Genomic DNA, 15,000 nt, shown 5'->3' on the forward strand with positions numbered 1-15,000 from the left:
AGGCCTCGAGGGCCGCTGTCCTGCAGTTTTTAGATGTGCCACAGGTACAAACGCTGGAATGAAATGGCTTAATTACCTCCTCCTTGTGCAGATCAGTTCTCCAGAGCCTTAATGACCTAATTATTCTGTTCAGGTGTGGTGCAGCAGAGGCACATCTAACAGTTGCAGGACACCGGCCCCTGAGGACTGGAGTTGGACACCCCTGTGGGAGTTGATCGCACACGAACGCATTTGTTTCTTTGGTGTCTGCATCCTCTGTTACTGTGACTTGAAAGCCTTCCTCAAGCGGGCTGCAGATACATCGCTGAAATAGCACATCTTTAGAGTTGTGGCAGCCATCAAAATGTGAAAGAAAATAGGGACTGCTGAAAGAGGAAGTGCTTTTTCTCAGGCATGCTACCGCTCATCTGATTATCTGTGTGAGCTGGCTGCGTCTCACCTCTCTGCGAGGGACGAAAACTGTGAAAACGCTCATTTTGGGAACGCGAAATGATAAGCAACAGTTAGCGATGTGGTACGGTACGGACTAATGGCAGCGTGAAGTATTTAAACTCTCAGCCAGCACTGTGGCAATACTTTCGTTTGACATGTTATTGTCTCAAATGACCTAAATTAAACGAAATTAAATGAAAAACTCTTTAGTTTGGCTGTAACATCTATTTAACTTTGCAGCTATAAATACAAAATAGCAAAACTTAAGGGCAAAGGTAACGAGAGGCTAGCTCTTAGGTTTCACTAATAGCTATGTTCTGTAAAATGAAAATATTCTCCCGTGTATAAAGAGATGTACAGGGAGCTTATTAGTCAACAGGCAGTTTGCAAAACTCACTTCCTCTTTACCCTCTTCTGCTCTTATGACAGGCCCTTCGCAGTGAACGTCGAGCTTTACCAGGATGTCAAAGAAAACCAATCGCACAAAACACAGCGACACTACTTATCAAAAAAAAAAAAACGTAAACAGAAACTCAAACTTGCACATGTCCAGTTCAAGGTGCAGGTGTGAAAGGAAGGTCACACAACAAAGTGGATGGAATCTATTTTGAATGCTTGTAACAATTTGATCATACAACAGGAGAGAACCAAATTAAAACAAGAACCCTCCCACCCACCCCGCCACCCCCAAAAATTGGTTAGATGTTTTTGTTTTTTTAACTATCCAAACAGACCTCTACTACCTAATGCCGAATGTAGTCTCTGATAGACCGCCACGATGTGAGGTTAGAGTTTGGTCCCAAAGAGTGGAGATATGGGTTTACCGCTGGGAGTAGAATCTCATCCTGGCATCTCTGTTCATCGAGATTGCCTTCAGTGATACCAAGCTGTTCGTCACTGAACAGCTTGAAGGAGAAGCTCAACCAACACACCCAAGCCGAAGGCCAATTGGCCGGTTTCTCCATGGTTTTGACACCTTTGTCGTATCAAAGCAACGTCATTCAAGGGGAAATTTTAATATTCTATAAAAGAACAGATCTGCTAAAACCAGTACACACTTGAATATGAGGGGTGCATGTTTTTTTTTTTACTTTTGATTTTCCTCTTGCAGAGAACTCTGAAATTCAGATGAGGAACCTCAAATGGAAAATGTTGTGTGGCACGAACATCTTGTGAAGCTTTCAAAATGGCTTCCTGTCCTCCGGGGCCACTAGTTTATGGAATGATAAAAGATGACGAATGTTTTATTGTAGAGGGCTTGGAGTTCAGCAACAGTGAGGCAGGCCGTGGTTAACGCGGCCAAGGGGTAATTCTTCAACAAGCTCAGGACGCTGCAATAACAATCTGACAAACCTTTGAGATTTAAGATTACGTAAGAAACATCAGGACAAAAGTTTGAACCAGCTTTTATAAATGCACTGGTCGTCAATGATTGTAGTTCGAATTAAAGCGGTGTAGAAATACAGGAACGTAAAAACATCACCCAGTGGAAAAGAGAAAAAAAATTAAAGATACTTAACTGATTTAGTTGAGGATGTTATAATTTATTCATAGGTTATAGAACACTGTTGAATTTTTTAGCGAAATGCTCAACAGTTACTGTCGGATACTTCAACACGATGAGGTAAAGACAGTTTTGGTTTTGAGATGCTGGGGTAGGATATGACATATGGATATTTATCCAAACATAAAACTGAACTATTATGCTGCATATTTTGATTATATATGTTCTATATTTTGGGGGTTTTTTTTATTCTTACTTTCCAATCATGTCTGAAATAAACCACCATTTGTCAGTACTTAATAGCGCCACTAAGTTCAGTTTGAAACGTATAAGAAAAAATGTTAATTAACAATTTATGTTTAACTGTTGACACAAAAAACGTTTTTTTTCATGACTAATAAATTCCAGCCACATGAGTTAAATGTTCCCTGTAATGTAGGAGTCAGACTGTGTGTTTAGTTACCATCTAAATACGTCTGTTTTTTGTTGTTGTTGACTTGTCAACTAGTTGGTATTTAAAAAATAGAAGGTACTTTTGCGCCACTGGTGCAGAAAAACTTCTGCTCCTAATAGTTGGACACACGCTTTCGTAATTGGGAAAGTGTTTCTTGTAAGAGCACATTGTGCAGCCTAGCTGTGCAGAAGTACACAGAATAAATGATGGCATGCATTAACAACATCAAATAGTACACAAACTGCTTCCCATAGGTCTATGAATATCCACTTTTCTGTATGAAAACAAGCTCTTTTAGTTTTTAGTGGTACAATGATTGACATGTCTGAATGACCAAAAGTTGACTTTGTGAACTTAATTTAAAATGATTCTTCCATAATTGTATTTTTTTTTTTTTGGTCCATTTCAGTTTTACTCTGCTGGCTTTGAAAAGCAAAAAATATTCAAGCAACGTTTTCACGGATTGTGTGTTTCACACCAATATTTTTTTTTTCCTGCCCTGCCCTCTAGTGGTCTCATCTGTAAGTACACCCGAGCGATCTGAAACTTTCATTTAACCCGTACAATAATGTTGAAATGCCTACTTTCGATGGTTCATATTTCATATTTATTTTACAATCACATGCCACCGCATCCGTTACACAAAATACAAAAGCTCAATTTTGTAATACGCCCTCAAAATGCAACAATACAGCTCATATAAAAGTTGAAATGCAAACTTGAATGTCATTCCAGATGGGCTAGTAATCTGTACTGCAGGCATTTTCTTTAGTAAAACAGCAAGCTGATCAAAACCAGAGAAACAAATGCCAGGCTTTCTTTCCAGAACAAGGCAGAATTTTTTATTTTAAGCACAGTCCATGGCTTATTTCTGTCCCGCAAAACTGGTGAAAAAAAAAAATATATCGGCTTTCCGTTGGGGGTTGAAAAACTAGCAATCAATACTTAACAGAGTGAGCTACAATGCTCAATACTGATGGAGGAGATGCAAATTGTAAAAGGCAATATTCCAACAATCCATTGGACAGGAACAGAAATGGCTATGAGCTTCGAGTTAATACATCTGTGACAAAACGCAAACAATACAGTCCAAATGAAATTCGTTTTCAGGACAACCATAACAGCTACTGCTCCTCGAGATTACCGCTTATAAAATAAGAATTAAAAATATTTAGCAAAACTCTTCACTTCAAGCTGAAGTGCTCTTTTTTTTTTCCCAGTAGGAAAAGGGGGAGCGGGGGGAGAGGGAAAGCGTTTAGGTTACCAACTGAGATCAATTTTGTAAACAAAATCTTTAAAAGTGTGGCAAATGTTTCAGTTCGCGTGGAACCAAACTCAAAGGCATCAAAGAAGGCCTAAGAGATTTTCTGCAAACTAATGAGGAAAAAGGTCCATCCGCTCTCCCGTCACTCAAATTTATTTATTCCTGTGGCATAACAGAGTCCATATTTTCTTTTTTTTAACAAAAGAAACGTAAAAAAAAAAGGAAAAACCCCAATGAAATAGAAAGTGTGGCCTGTCCCTGCAACGTGGTATAAATACAGGATCACAGCTGGTTGCACAGGATGCGAGTAGAGAGAGAGGATTTGTGCTTCAGTTGAGCAACTCTAGGTAGGTGATTGGGACTTTGCCCTTCTGGTTGCCTCGCTCCCCCATCAGCCAGTCTGAGTCCATGCCTGGGACACTGTTAACTGTGATCACCTGGGGAGGAGGGGAAATAAACAGGAAGTGGAGAGAATTATTAACAAAATGTTTGCAAAACTACAAAAGTAAGGTCATCAGCATGGTCTGACAGGGAAATGAAAAAAAAACTGATGGCAAAGAATCAGATTCACTGTCAAATCTACATTATTAAATATTTTCCTCATGCAATTGAATCAGGAGTTCCACTGGGCATGGTTTTTGGCCCAGTACTTTTATTTCTCTTTCACCCATGTAATATTGCTCTGTCACTGTATTATAAGCCTGGTGGGCCAACAGGCTTTACTTGTGCCCCCACCAGGCTAAGCATGTCTTTTGTTTATTTATTACAATTGTTTTTATACACCAGTAGCAGTGATGGCAAAGATGGTTTAAAGAGTCTTTTTGGTGAAATGGTTGGAAGCACAATGGCTGCATAGTATGGTTAGTATGTGAACACATAGGGAGACTGAGGTCAGGTGTCCCTTTTTTTATTATTATTTAATGGAACAAGCCAACATCATCAGTAAACAAAGTGGCATGTCACAGAAAAAGGATCAGAAATTTTTGGACATTTTGGAAGTGCAAAAAACTGATATTTATTTTCGATTTTTTTCTTTTATGCTTGCTTCTTTTAAGACCTCATAGATGGTGTTTGTAATGCCTTCCAATAACAGATAATTAAGCTGGTGATATTTTCACATTTCCACTTTTAACTTTTTCTAACTCAAAAGCACAGCAGCCAACTGAATGAATTCTCTGCTATTCCTACCATCAGAATTAGCAAGGTGATGAAACCAAAGAAACCTCTAACAAAGACTAATCATTTATGGAAGAAAATGAGGCAACGTGGAGGCAATATTAGTCAGCCATAAGTTTGCCACATACAGGGAGTGGCACTTCTGCAGTCCTGCAATGGGAGACCATGTGGTTTAAACAGATGGTGCATCTGTGAGTATACAAAAAAAACTGCTGTGATTCAGAGCTGACTGAAATTCTGTGGATTCTTAGAAAGAAAACTAAAAATAAACTACAATACTATGGAACTAACAGTTTACGAGGAAAGCATAATGACGAAAACACAACTATAAGTGTTACTGAATTTCCGTGAAGCCTCACCTCGTCGGCCAGCAGGGAGAGTTCGTTGCTGCTGGCGGCGTCGTAATCGTAAAGGACCCGCGCTTTGCGGCTGACGTTGGAGCTCCGCAGCTCACTGAATCCGCCCGACGCCGCCGCCAGGCTGCCGCTGCCTGCCGAGACGCTGGGCAGAGAGGCAGACATGGGTGCGGTGGGTACGGATACGTTGGCCCCGCCCGACATGGACGACTGGTTGTTGTTGGAGAATGAGGATGGGAAACTGGTGGTGGCGGGAGACAGGATGAGCGAAACGCGTTCGAAAACAGAGGCTGATTGACAATGAGCACGCACGCAATATGGCCTTTTTTTTTTAAAGTCTTGACTCTTAATTCGTGCACTAAAGATACTGTGACCGAACTTCATTTATTCAGGATTAGTCACTCTTTTATTGATGTAATCTCTCAGCTCTTTGGGAATGAACAAAGCGAAAGCGAGGCGGCAGCAACGTTTCACCTGCCGAGTTGCTTTTGGAGGTCCACCATGTACTGGTAGCACTGTGCGTAGTACGTCGTCTGGGCCTCCACAAAGTCATTCAAGCAGCGTAGATGGTGTGCCTGATAATGTGTGGGAAAAAATAATAATAAATTGATCAATTTAAAAAAAAGAAGAAGAAAAGAAACATTTCTGCTTATTTTAGTCATTTTAATATATATGTAATTTTTTAATCACAGCAGAGAAAGACATGTACCTATCTGTGAGTTTACTTACATGAGTGCTGCTGACGCCCTCTAGCAGCAGACGCGTGATCTCTGCTTGTCGGTCGAACTCGCTCTGGGTCATCCTCAGCTCCTGCTCTGCCTGAGAACCAAGAAAAGTCGGTTTAATTTTCTAAGTTTACGACAAATAAGTTGTTTTTATAATTAAATATGGGTATTACATTTTCTTTTTTTTATAAAAATCTCAACCACTTTATATGCCAAGCATTCACACAACATAATGAATTTAGGGGGGGGAGGATGAACACAAATGCACACCACAACTTTAGATTTTTATTTGCTACATTTTTTTTTAATTAATTTTACAAAAAATGTTGGTCTTGAACATTAAACCACGAAGGAATATATTTACTGTGGTTGTAACACTACAAAGTTTGGAGGGTGGGGGGATAAACGTTTTAAAAATTGGGACTGAATGTGTCATGGAGGAGATGCAGGAAGATTAGCAGCTGTTGACAAAACTGCCCTGGGGCTTTGGTGCGTCTGTGTGTTCAAATCAAACATGGCTCCAACATTCCACTCACCTCCGTCACTTCCTCTGCTCACATCTGCGGCATTGCGTAAAAAAAAAACAACAACAACAAAAAAAAAAAAACGTGACACAGTAGTTAGCGCTATAGCTGCTGCACGGCTGCAGCCAACACAGCAACATCCTCACTCCCGTGTTTGTATAGAGGCGAAAAAAACAAAACCGCACTCCGCCTGTGGCGACGCCGGCTGTTAGATGGTTCTCATCTGTTTTCTTACACCTAAACGGTGCAACAGAATGAGTGAAAAAAAAAAACAAGGGTTGGTGTTAACCCACAGAAACTAATATTTATAGTAGAGGTTTTGTGTTTGCTTATCAATCAATCAATCAATTTTTATTTTTTTGTATAGCACATTTCAGCAGCAAGGCACTCAAACAGGGTTTCGGCAGGTTTCAACAACTCAAATTTAAGTCTTTTTTAAGGACAAGAGGAATTTAATAACTCGTTATGTCCTAAATTTAAAATCTCCGCCTGGATATTTTTTGCTTATTTTATTTGTACGCAGTTCTTTAAATGTGCTGTGAGTAAATGTATTTGCCCATTTATCCATAACAACTGGAACTTTCAACATCTAGCAAGTTATTTTCCCAAATTACCTTCCATTAAAAGTCCCCATCAGATTAATTTCACTCCCTGCTACGGCGGGAGGGTGAAATTACCGTAATAAACCGATATTGGCTGGAAAGCGCAACGTCTCCCCTTTAAGAAACCGTTGGAATTTTTCAGATGGAGCACAGTGTGGTGGAATTACAGTACTGCAAATTTGGCTCGATTGTCGGCGCTCCATTTAGGACTTACAGGGTTAAGACTTATTTCTCAAAAGGAACGTATGAACTTCGTCCAGCCAACTGGTGATAAATTTTCACTTTGTGATATATGCTAGAAAGTTAGCTAGCTAGTAAGGGCATGTTAGCAGTGAGTCGCAATGAAGATGTCTGCGTGTGGCTCAAGCCTTTTTTTTTTGCCTGGCAGAAAAGTCCCACAAGAAAAAATAAAACAGATAAGAAATACTTGATTAAAAAGTCCTGACAAGACTAAATTTAAGACCTGTCATTAACATAATTAACGACAACCTCTTTTTCTTTTAAGTGAATTTAAGATATTTTAAGGGCTTAATTTTAAATACATGAATTGAAGACTTTTTAAGGAGGCAACCTGTCAGACTTTACAGGCGTGTTGCAACAAGAGAAAAACTGACTCTGCCTACGGAAATCTGTCTAATGTCTTTAATGGTTAAAAGATTTTCAGCCTACTGACTCCACAAGATTGCTACTGAGCCACGATGTAGCGCATGGTGACTGTTAGATATCTCCCTGTTTATCTGCATGCACAGTTGAGCTTTAATCACACGGAGCAAATTTTAAACACCGACATAAGACGCGCGCTTAAAGCTGTCCACTTGTGTCTGAATCGGCCTGGACACGGGTTAAAGTCAAGTCTAATTACAGATGTCAACGAATGAAGTAAGACTGGCAAATTAGAAGTGAGGAAACATCGACCAAAAACTGCTTAAAGACAATTTTATTTCATCACGTCTCTACGACCGGTGCACATACTTAGAAAAACACAAGACTTTGGTGAATGTCAAGATAACGATACGATTCATTAGTTAATTAAACAGGGTTAATGTCTTTCTGTTCTTTATTCAATGCATGGAGCCCCAGCAAGTAGCCTATAAAACTGAATTAGGGGTGAAGCGATTCATCGTAATGAATATTGAAGTAATAGTCAACTAATTTACGATTATTCCATAAATCAGTTGACTTCAGCACAAAGACTCACAGAACGGCCGGTGGCTGAAGGAACAACATATTCAGAGCAGCAATTAAGTTAAAACTGTGCAAAGAATTTACATGCATTTCACATTTAAGATTAAAAAAAAAAAAACTGTCTGTAAATACCTAAAACTCTCAAACTCCTCAAGTAGCAGAGTTTTAGCTTCAAATTCTGTAAAAAAATAAAAATAACTCCTATTCAGCACTTTTTGTTTTTGAATTATTATTCTGTTAATCAAGAAAATAAGTATATATTGATGTTTGTCAAGCAGAGAGGACTGAAATGTTCACGTTGATTTTAGAAGGATTTGTTTAGCTGCAGATGCATCCTTTGCAACAGATGATCAAGCATTCACAAAAGAAATTCAAGTTTATTTAAGTTTCATATTGAAAAAGGAATTGAATTATTTGTTCATTTGCCTTTTTAATGTATTTTTAATATTGCATAAAAAAACCTCAAAGGGTTAAATGAGATTTTCTGTATGATTGTCAGAATAATTAAATGAATACATCAATCACTAAAATAATAATTTTATTATTGTTATGATTAAAATTGTGTGTTATCTGTCTACATCTGCTGTTTTGGACTTAGCTGTAGTTCCTAATGACTTTACCATAACACCTCAATTTTATGCTACATTAGTTATTGCTGTATTTTACTGGTATATATACATACAGTCTGAATGCATAATATTTTAATAATAACCAGGCATGCACTGCAGTGGCTTGCAGCCCTCATACAAACACGTTTAAAGCTGGTCAGTAAGAGGTATTTCAAAGTCTCTACAACCTTGCAAATATCGATAAGTTGGCTTTAAAATTCTTTAGAACACATTGAGGAAAAGCCCTAAAGAATGCGGAACTTCAAAATGAAGAAAAACTGGCTGTCACAGTGAAAAACCAACCGTCCAGAAAAAGGAAACCTGAAACTTCCCATTGTTGCTCGGAAGAAGGAATAAAAGTCACAAGGGCTTTCCACACGTTCAGCTCCGTGTGTCAGTCACAACTTGTGCAACTTTAGAGGGCAAAATAAATCCTGAAGGCTTTCAATCCGTATCAGGATGTTTGTGTCTCTAAAACTGCTTACAAATGTGATTTAAAAGACACAGAAAAGCTCTGTTTTTTTTTTTTAAGTGTCTACTTACTGCAGCTCTTGCGTCAGGCATCCTGGCTTTCTTTAGCCGGGTTTTGGCTGCGTCTAGATCCAAACGTTTGACCTGTAGAAGCTTTCGTTCTTTCTAAATGGGCGGGGGGGGGGGGGGGGGGGGAGAAGAAAGTAACATCATTAGTAATCCTGGATTCTAAAAACGGTACAAAATCTCAACTAGTATAAGGGTGCGGTTGCTGTGGACAGCTGCTTTATTTTAGATAGGGAATTACGTAAAGTTTAAAATACATATATATTAAAAAAAAACCCTGACATTTCCTCCGCGCTTGCTCTGGGACAATTTGGAAACTCTCACACATTTGTCGCGTTAACCCAACTCACCAGGATGGTTTTGAAGTCGCCCTCTAGAAAATTTCGAAACGGCGTCAGGAAGTTGATGGCAGAACTCTGAATGAACTCCCGCTCGGCTCCGCCGATCTGCTTCTGCGTCTCGCCGCATTTTATCAGCGCATTTCCTGTTAGTCAGCAGCACAAGGAAGAGTTCACAAAGCGCTGCAATCTGCCAGAGGCCTCAACATGTCTGTCCTTTAAAACATCAGGAGCTGCGTTACAGAAACATTCACGCATGCAGATCCTTCCCGTTAAATGCTGCACAAATAAAATAATCTTCCAAAGGAATGTTATTTTATTAGTTTTAAGAAATCCAAACCGTCGCATAGAGGTGATTTGTTGAGCAGTTCTTCTGTCTGACACACTACGTTTGTTATTAGCTTGTTAGCAACTAAATCCAGACATGTTTTTCTCTCTTAAAGAAGAAAAAAAAAAAATGAAGTTTAAATTTAATTCAATGCAACAAGAAGAGAAAGGTTGCTAGTTGCTAGGCAACACTGACAATTTCCTAATTTACTGCCTGTATGTACATTTCTGAAATATCCAAGTCTTAAATAAGAAAGAGGGTCAAATTCTGTTTTAGACTTTCGGGAAATCAAACCTCTTTGTAATTATTCAGACGTAAAAAAAAAAGTCTTAAGCTAAAATAATAAAGCTTTACGCTCTGGAAGATAAAAGATACGTTTTTGGGCTCAATAAGTTGGACTCCCAAAGAGAAATTAGCTGAAACAATGACAAACTATGAAATATGTTTTATTATTGACAAAATTTCTTTGTTTTTTTCTTTTTACAAAACTCCACTCTTACCATTATAACCATAGCTTTAAAAAAGTGTATAATTATGGAAAGATTGAAAACAATTTAACAAATCAATACCCAGAGCTGGAAATTTATTATTATTAGTATGTTATTCAAGTTTCATGAATGTAACAAAGCGCTGTGTGTCAGCAGAACATTGCATGATTTTACAATGTGTTGAAAAGCATTTCCCTGTCACTTTTTTATGTGCAAAGCAAAGTATTTCATGTTTGTCACATTTTTTTTTTTTTTTTGTTAAAGAAAGAAAGCAAAATATGTCTCGGAAAGAAATCTGCATCAGTAAAATCTTGTGCACCCTGCCATAATAATCAGGACCTTTGTTCATTTTTATTTCTCTGATGATATACATTACTGTGAGTAAGTCTTTTCGCTTAGCTCTCATGTTTCTACAACTTCACAGTATTAACTTAGCATTAATCTATTGTATCTGAAGGTCGATTTCTCGTCAGAATAACCATCTCATGAGAAAAATAATCGGCAGGTAATATATACGTTGTTTTCTATCCTCTTGCTCTTTCCTCGTCCGTCTACCGAGGATCGTGCTTGATTTGAAAGTCTTGGCTCTCTTTAGAAATAAAAGAAAAAAGTAAGCAATGGTAATGGTGCGTTCTCTTTGTAGTCTTTGAAGTTCGATTTCCCTGAGTTTCCAGCCAGAAAAACAACAGGAATGCAAACTGAAGTTGAAATTCCGACTGGGAAAGTCAGAGCAGCACTGCTGCAGGCATAAACTATTTATCAGCAACACTGACCAGGTTTTATTAAACCAGTGACACAGCCTACTGTAAAAATATCGGTTAATGTCTTCATTTAGTGACTGAATTCATAAAACGGGATTATAGTGTTATTAATGCTAACTGTACAACAAACCACAAATCCCACCGGTTTCCAACCTGCAACTGGAATGCTCAGAAATACTAACAAAGCTAATTTCCAGAAATTAGCAACAGACAGCTTAAAATGTCAACTTTAAACTCAACTGTTCATTCAATCACACAATGCAGCACTGATATGTCAAAAGATATATTTTGAACACTGTACTATGGGTCTTACAGAGAAATGAGTCAGAATAAAAATTTTAAAAAAAGGAAAATGGTCCACAAGAACCGATCCTTTGAAATAATTAATACGGTGACACATATTCACATCAAAGGAAAATGCAGATGAACTATTTTATGCTTTCCCACCTTCAGTCCAAGCTAATGCGCTCTAAGAAGCTTTCAGCCTTTTTACTTGTTGCATAAACAGAAAGAAATTGATGTTTGGTACAAAGCTTCTGAGTCTTAAAGGATCCGAATCTTATCAGTAACTTTTTATGTTTTATTTTTATTTTCCAGTAGAACAAACAACGTGAAAGCTCATCGACGTCATAAACTCCCTCACCATAAGCAGTCCCAGGACCAAAGTCGCTTCCGGCTTCAATCATGGAGTGGCCCAGCAAGTCGTGGTTGTTGATTCGTGCGGGGGCTTTTTTCTCCAGCTTCTCGTACACAAATTCCTCCAGTCGAACATCTAAAGGAAAGAAGAAAAAAAAAATCGTTACAGGATAACTCGATTACAAAGTCATAAGACATCCGTGAGGGAGCCACACGCAAGGAGTGTTCTCATTGAGCTCACTTCGGCCTGACTCCAGTTATCTCAAAACAGAAAGCTGCATTAATGTCAATCATAACAAGCAAAGACTGAAATGGTCTTCTGCTGGTTCTGATCAAATATGTTTTAGTCGTAAAAAGACCATTAGACAGGTCAGCACCGACTGTTGCACAAGACCTGAAACCCCAGATGGTCCATGTGTTTGTTGTGCCTATAGCTGCGGTTGGGCTTTAGTGATATGGCATCAGGGTGTGAACTGTGGAGGATGCACAGTTGAGCTCACACACACCAAAAGAAGACGAGTGTCAAAAAAAAAAAGAAAAGGAAAAAAGCACACTGTCTCGGGGATGTTAGGCATTGTTCTAAAGGGGCGTTGAGGTGAAATTGACACATATTATGAAGTTCAATCTGAACAAATGATGAACAAGAGATAAATCAGTCGGCTTTTACAATATTTTTCAATCCATTAAATGCATCACGACTAAGAATCTCACCATTTCCAGTCTATAAAATGCATCAAAATACAGCATGTACAGTAATGTCAGTTTACATATGATTACGTAATTTTCTTAGATGATCAACAAGTCCATGACAAGGTTAAAAACTAAATAAAAATACTCACTTGGATTAGGTTGTAGTAAGACCTCTGTCTGCTTCATGATCTTTTCTGTCCATTGCTTGGTGTTCTCAGCTCTGCCTAAGAGGTTCTCCAAATGGGCATCCAGCTCAGTCTTCTCAGCCTGTCCAAGCTTCTCCTCCGTAAACTGTCAGACAAATTATGAGAATAAAAAGGTTCGTTTCGCTCATTTATCGGCTTATCAAAAGAGGACCGAGATGTCAAGTGGCTATCTGCCCAGCTACATCTGATCCGTTTAGTTTGATGGTTTCTGAGGCCTGCGTCGGTGCCTATATGGAGCACCATGTAAAAATCGAAGACTACGCGGTTTAAAAACACTATCTAAAAGTAACAGCTAAGCTTGGAGGGCACAGAGACGTTCACTTAGGGGACAACAGGGTACTTAGCTACATAGTAACAACAGCAGTAACGGTAATTATCTCACAGCTGAGCTAACTGGCTAGGCTAGCAGCTAGGTTAGTTAGCAACAACTTGCTCCCGACGGTTTCACTTACTTGCACCGCGCGGCTCAGGAAGGTGCCGGCGTCCGCAGCTAAGCGCTTAACGTTAAAATCCATGGCGGTCCAGGTGAAACTGCTCTCCTCCTGACACAAGAACGGGCTTATCTCACTCTCACGTTCAAGCTGTCATCCCAACAAAAAGTGTCATTGAAGCAACTTTTTTTTTTCTTCTTCTTCTTCTTCTTTTTTTTTTTTTGTTGTTGTCTGAGTTCCACCCAGCTGTTGAGCCAGACAAAGATGGTCCACTACTGAAAGATAGTTCACTGAAAGATAGTTCACGGCTTTGGCTTCTCAGAGAACAACGTTTTACGTGGCCGCGCGCATGCGCGAGAGGCATTCGCTGGCAAACGGAAGGTAAAATATAAAATAAACAAATTCGAATGAAATAACAGAGAAAATTCATAATTTACACACTGTTTGTAGCTTGCATTTAACAGGCAAAATTAATCATTTCATTTTATTCGACGCCCTTTTATAACTCACTTTCTTCACTTGAGCAAAGAAATGTGGCGGCATAGGCTATCTCTCTTGATCTATATTGTTCCTGTATGGCAAGTAGTTTTAGACATATAAGATGTACAAAATGTGCTTTTCGCCTACTGTTTTTTGGGATTACGTCGCTCTAGCCAAACAGTTACTTAAACTAGAACTGTATTTTCAGTACTACTATAAAAGTTCCCACAGGTCATCAGCTAAAGCAGATTAGTGGGTGACCACTGACCAATAACAATTGGCTTTAAAACCTCCAAATTGTTAACAACTATTCACAAATTATGCAAACTAGTTAATGGAGAGCTGCCATCTTAAAGTGGCTCCAATCTCAAATCTGCTTCCATGTGAATGGAAGCAGATTTCATCTACACTGTAGCTGTAAGTGTAGATGAAAAATGATGGCCGTACTCAGGGATGTTTATCACTTGGAAGTATTATGAGAGAGAATAATGCTATAAGTCATGGACATCTTTTACTTTTTGATAGTACTTATATTCATAATATAAAGACTTCAAGGGGCTAGATGTACAAACCCAGAGTAGGTTACCCCAGAACCTCAAAACCGGGATAATTTGATTTAATTGAGTGAAATACTCTGCTCTCTACCAGGAGAACCTCTGAACATTAGTACATTGCCAGTGATCTAAAGCACACAATCAAGTTCATTTCTGAATGGCTCAAAAAGACCTAAATGAATATTTTGGAGTGACCTACTGAAAGTCTGGACTTCAATTTGATTGAAATGCTACGGTATGACCGCAAACAGGCTGATATGGTTTTAATTTAGCTAAATTAAAACATTTCTAACAAAATTAGTGGCCAAAAAATTCATTATATCGTGTGTGGAGTTTATTACATCATCCATTCCCAACTTTAAAACCACAGTGGAAAGATTAAAAAAATAAATAATAACAATAATAATAAAACTGAGAAAACAACAGAAGGATCAGAAGAACATTGTATTTTTTTCTGTTAGATGGGCTTTTATTTTTTCTAATCTGATGAAAATTTGTATAAATAATGGTGTTAGGGTGATGTGACACCTTTCTCTGAGTGGGACCGAATGCATCCTTAAAAGAAAACATTTAACAAGCCTGTTCAAGTGTTAAGCTATTCAAAGAATGCACAATTTGGCAGATCTTTTGAAAAAAAAACAAAACAAAAAAAACAATTAAATGTTCCTTCTGTCTGGAGGTAATTATGACAGAACAGGCATGCTGTGTAGGAGGAAGCCAA

General features: G+C 38.5%; 1 protein-coding gene across 1 annotated transcript; it reads right to left on the reverse strand.

The window, feature by feature from the left end:
- Window positions 1-2,980: 2,980 nt before the first annotated feature.
- Window positions 2,981-13,484, reverse strand: LOC102232721 (endophilin-B1-like). Its single transcript, XM_005803665.3, has 9 exons — window positions 13,267-13,484; window positions 12,758-12,899; window positions 11,926-12,054; window positions 9,718-9,851; window positions 9,374-9,466; window positions 5,916-6,005; window positions 5,661-5,761; window positions 5,190-5,427; window positions 2,981-4,091 (listed from the first exon to the last, which is right to left on the reverse strand). The coding sequence occupies exons 1-9, from the start codon at window positions 13,327-13,329 to the stop codon at window positions 3,984-3,986; spliced, it is 1,098 nt and encodes a 365-aa protein (XP_005803722.1). The 5' UTR covers window positions 13,330-13,484; the 3' UTR covers window positions 2,981-3,983.
- Between the last annotated feature and the right edge of the window lie 1,516 nt (window positions 13,485-15,000).

Source organism: Xiphophorus maculatus, chromosome 21 (genome assembly GCF_002775205.1).
Source record: "Xiphophorus maculatus strain JP 163 A chromosome 21, X_maculatus-5.0-male, whole genome shotgun sequence".
NCBI lineage: Eukaryota > Metazoa > Chordata > Actinopteri > Cyprinodontiformes > Poeciliidae > Xiphophorus > Xiphophorus maculatus.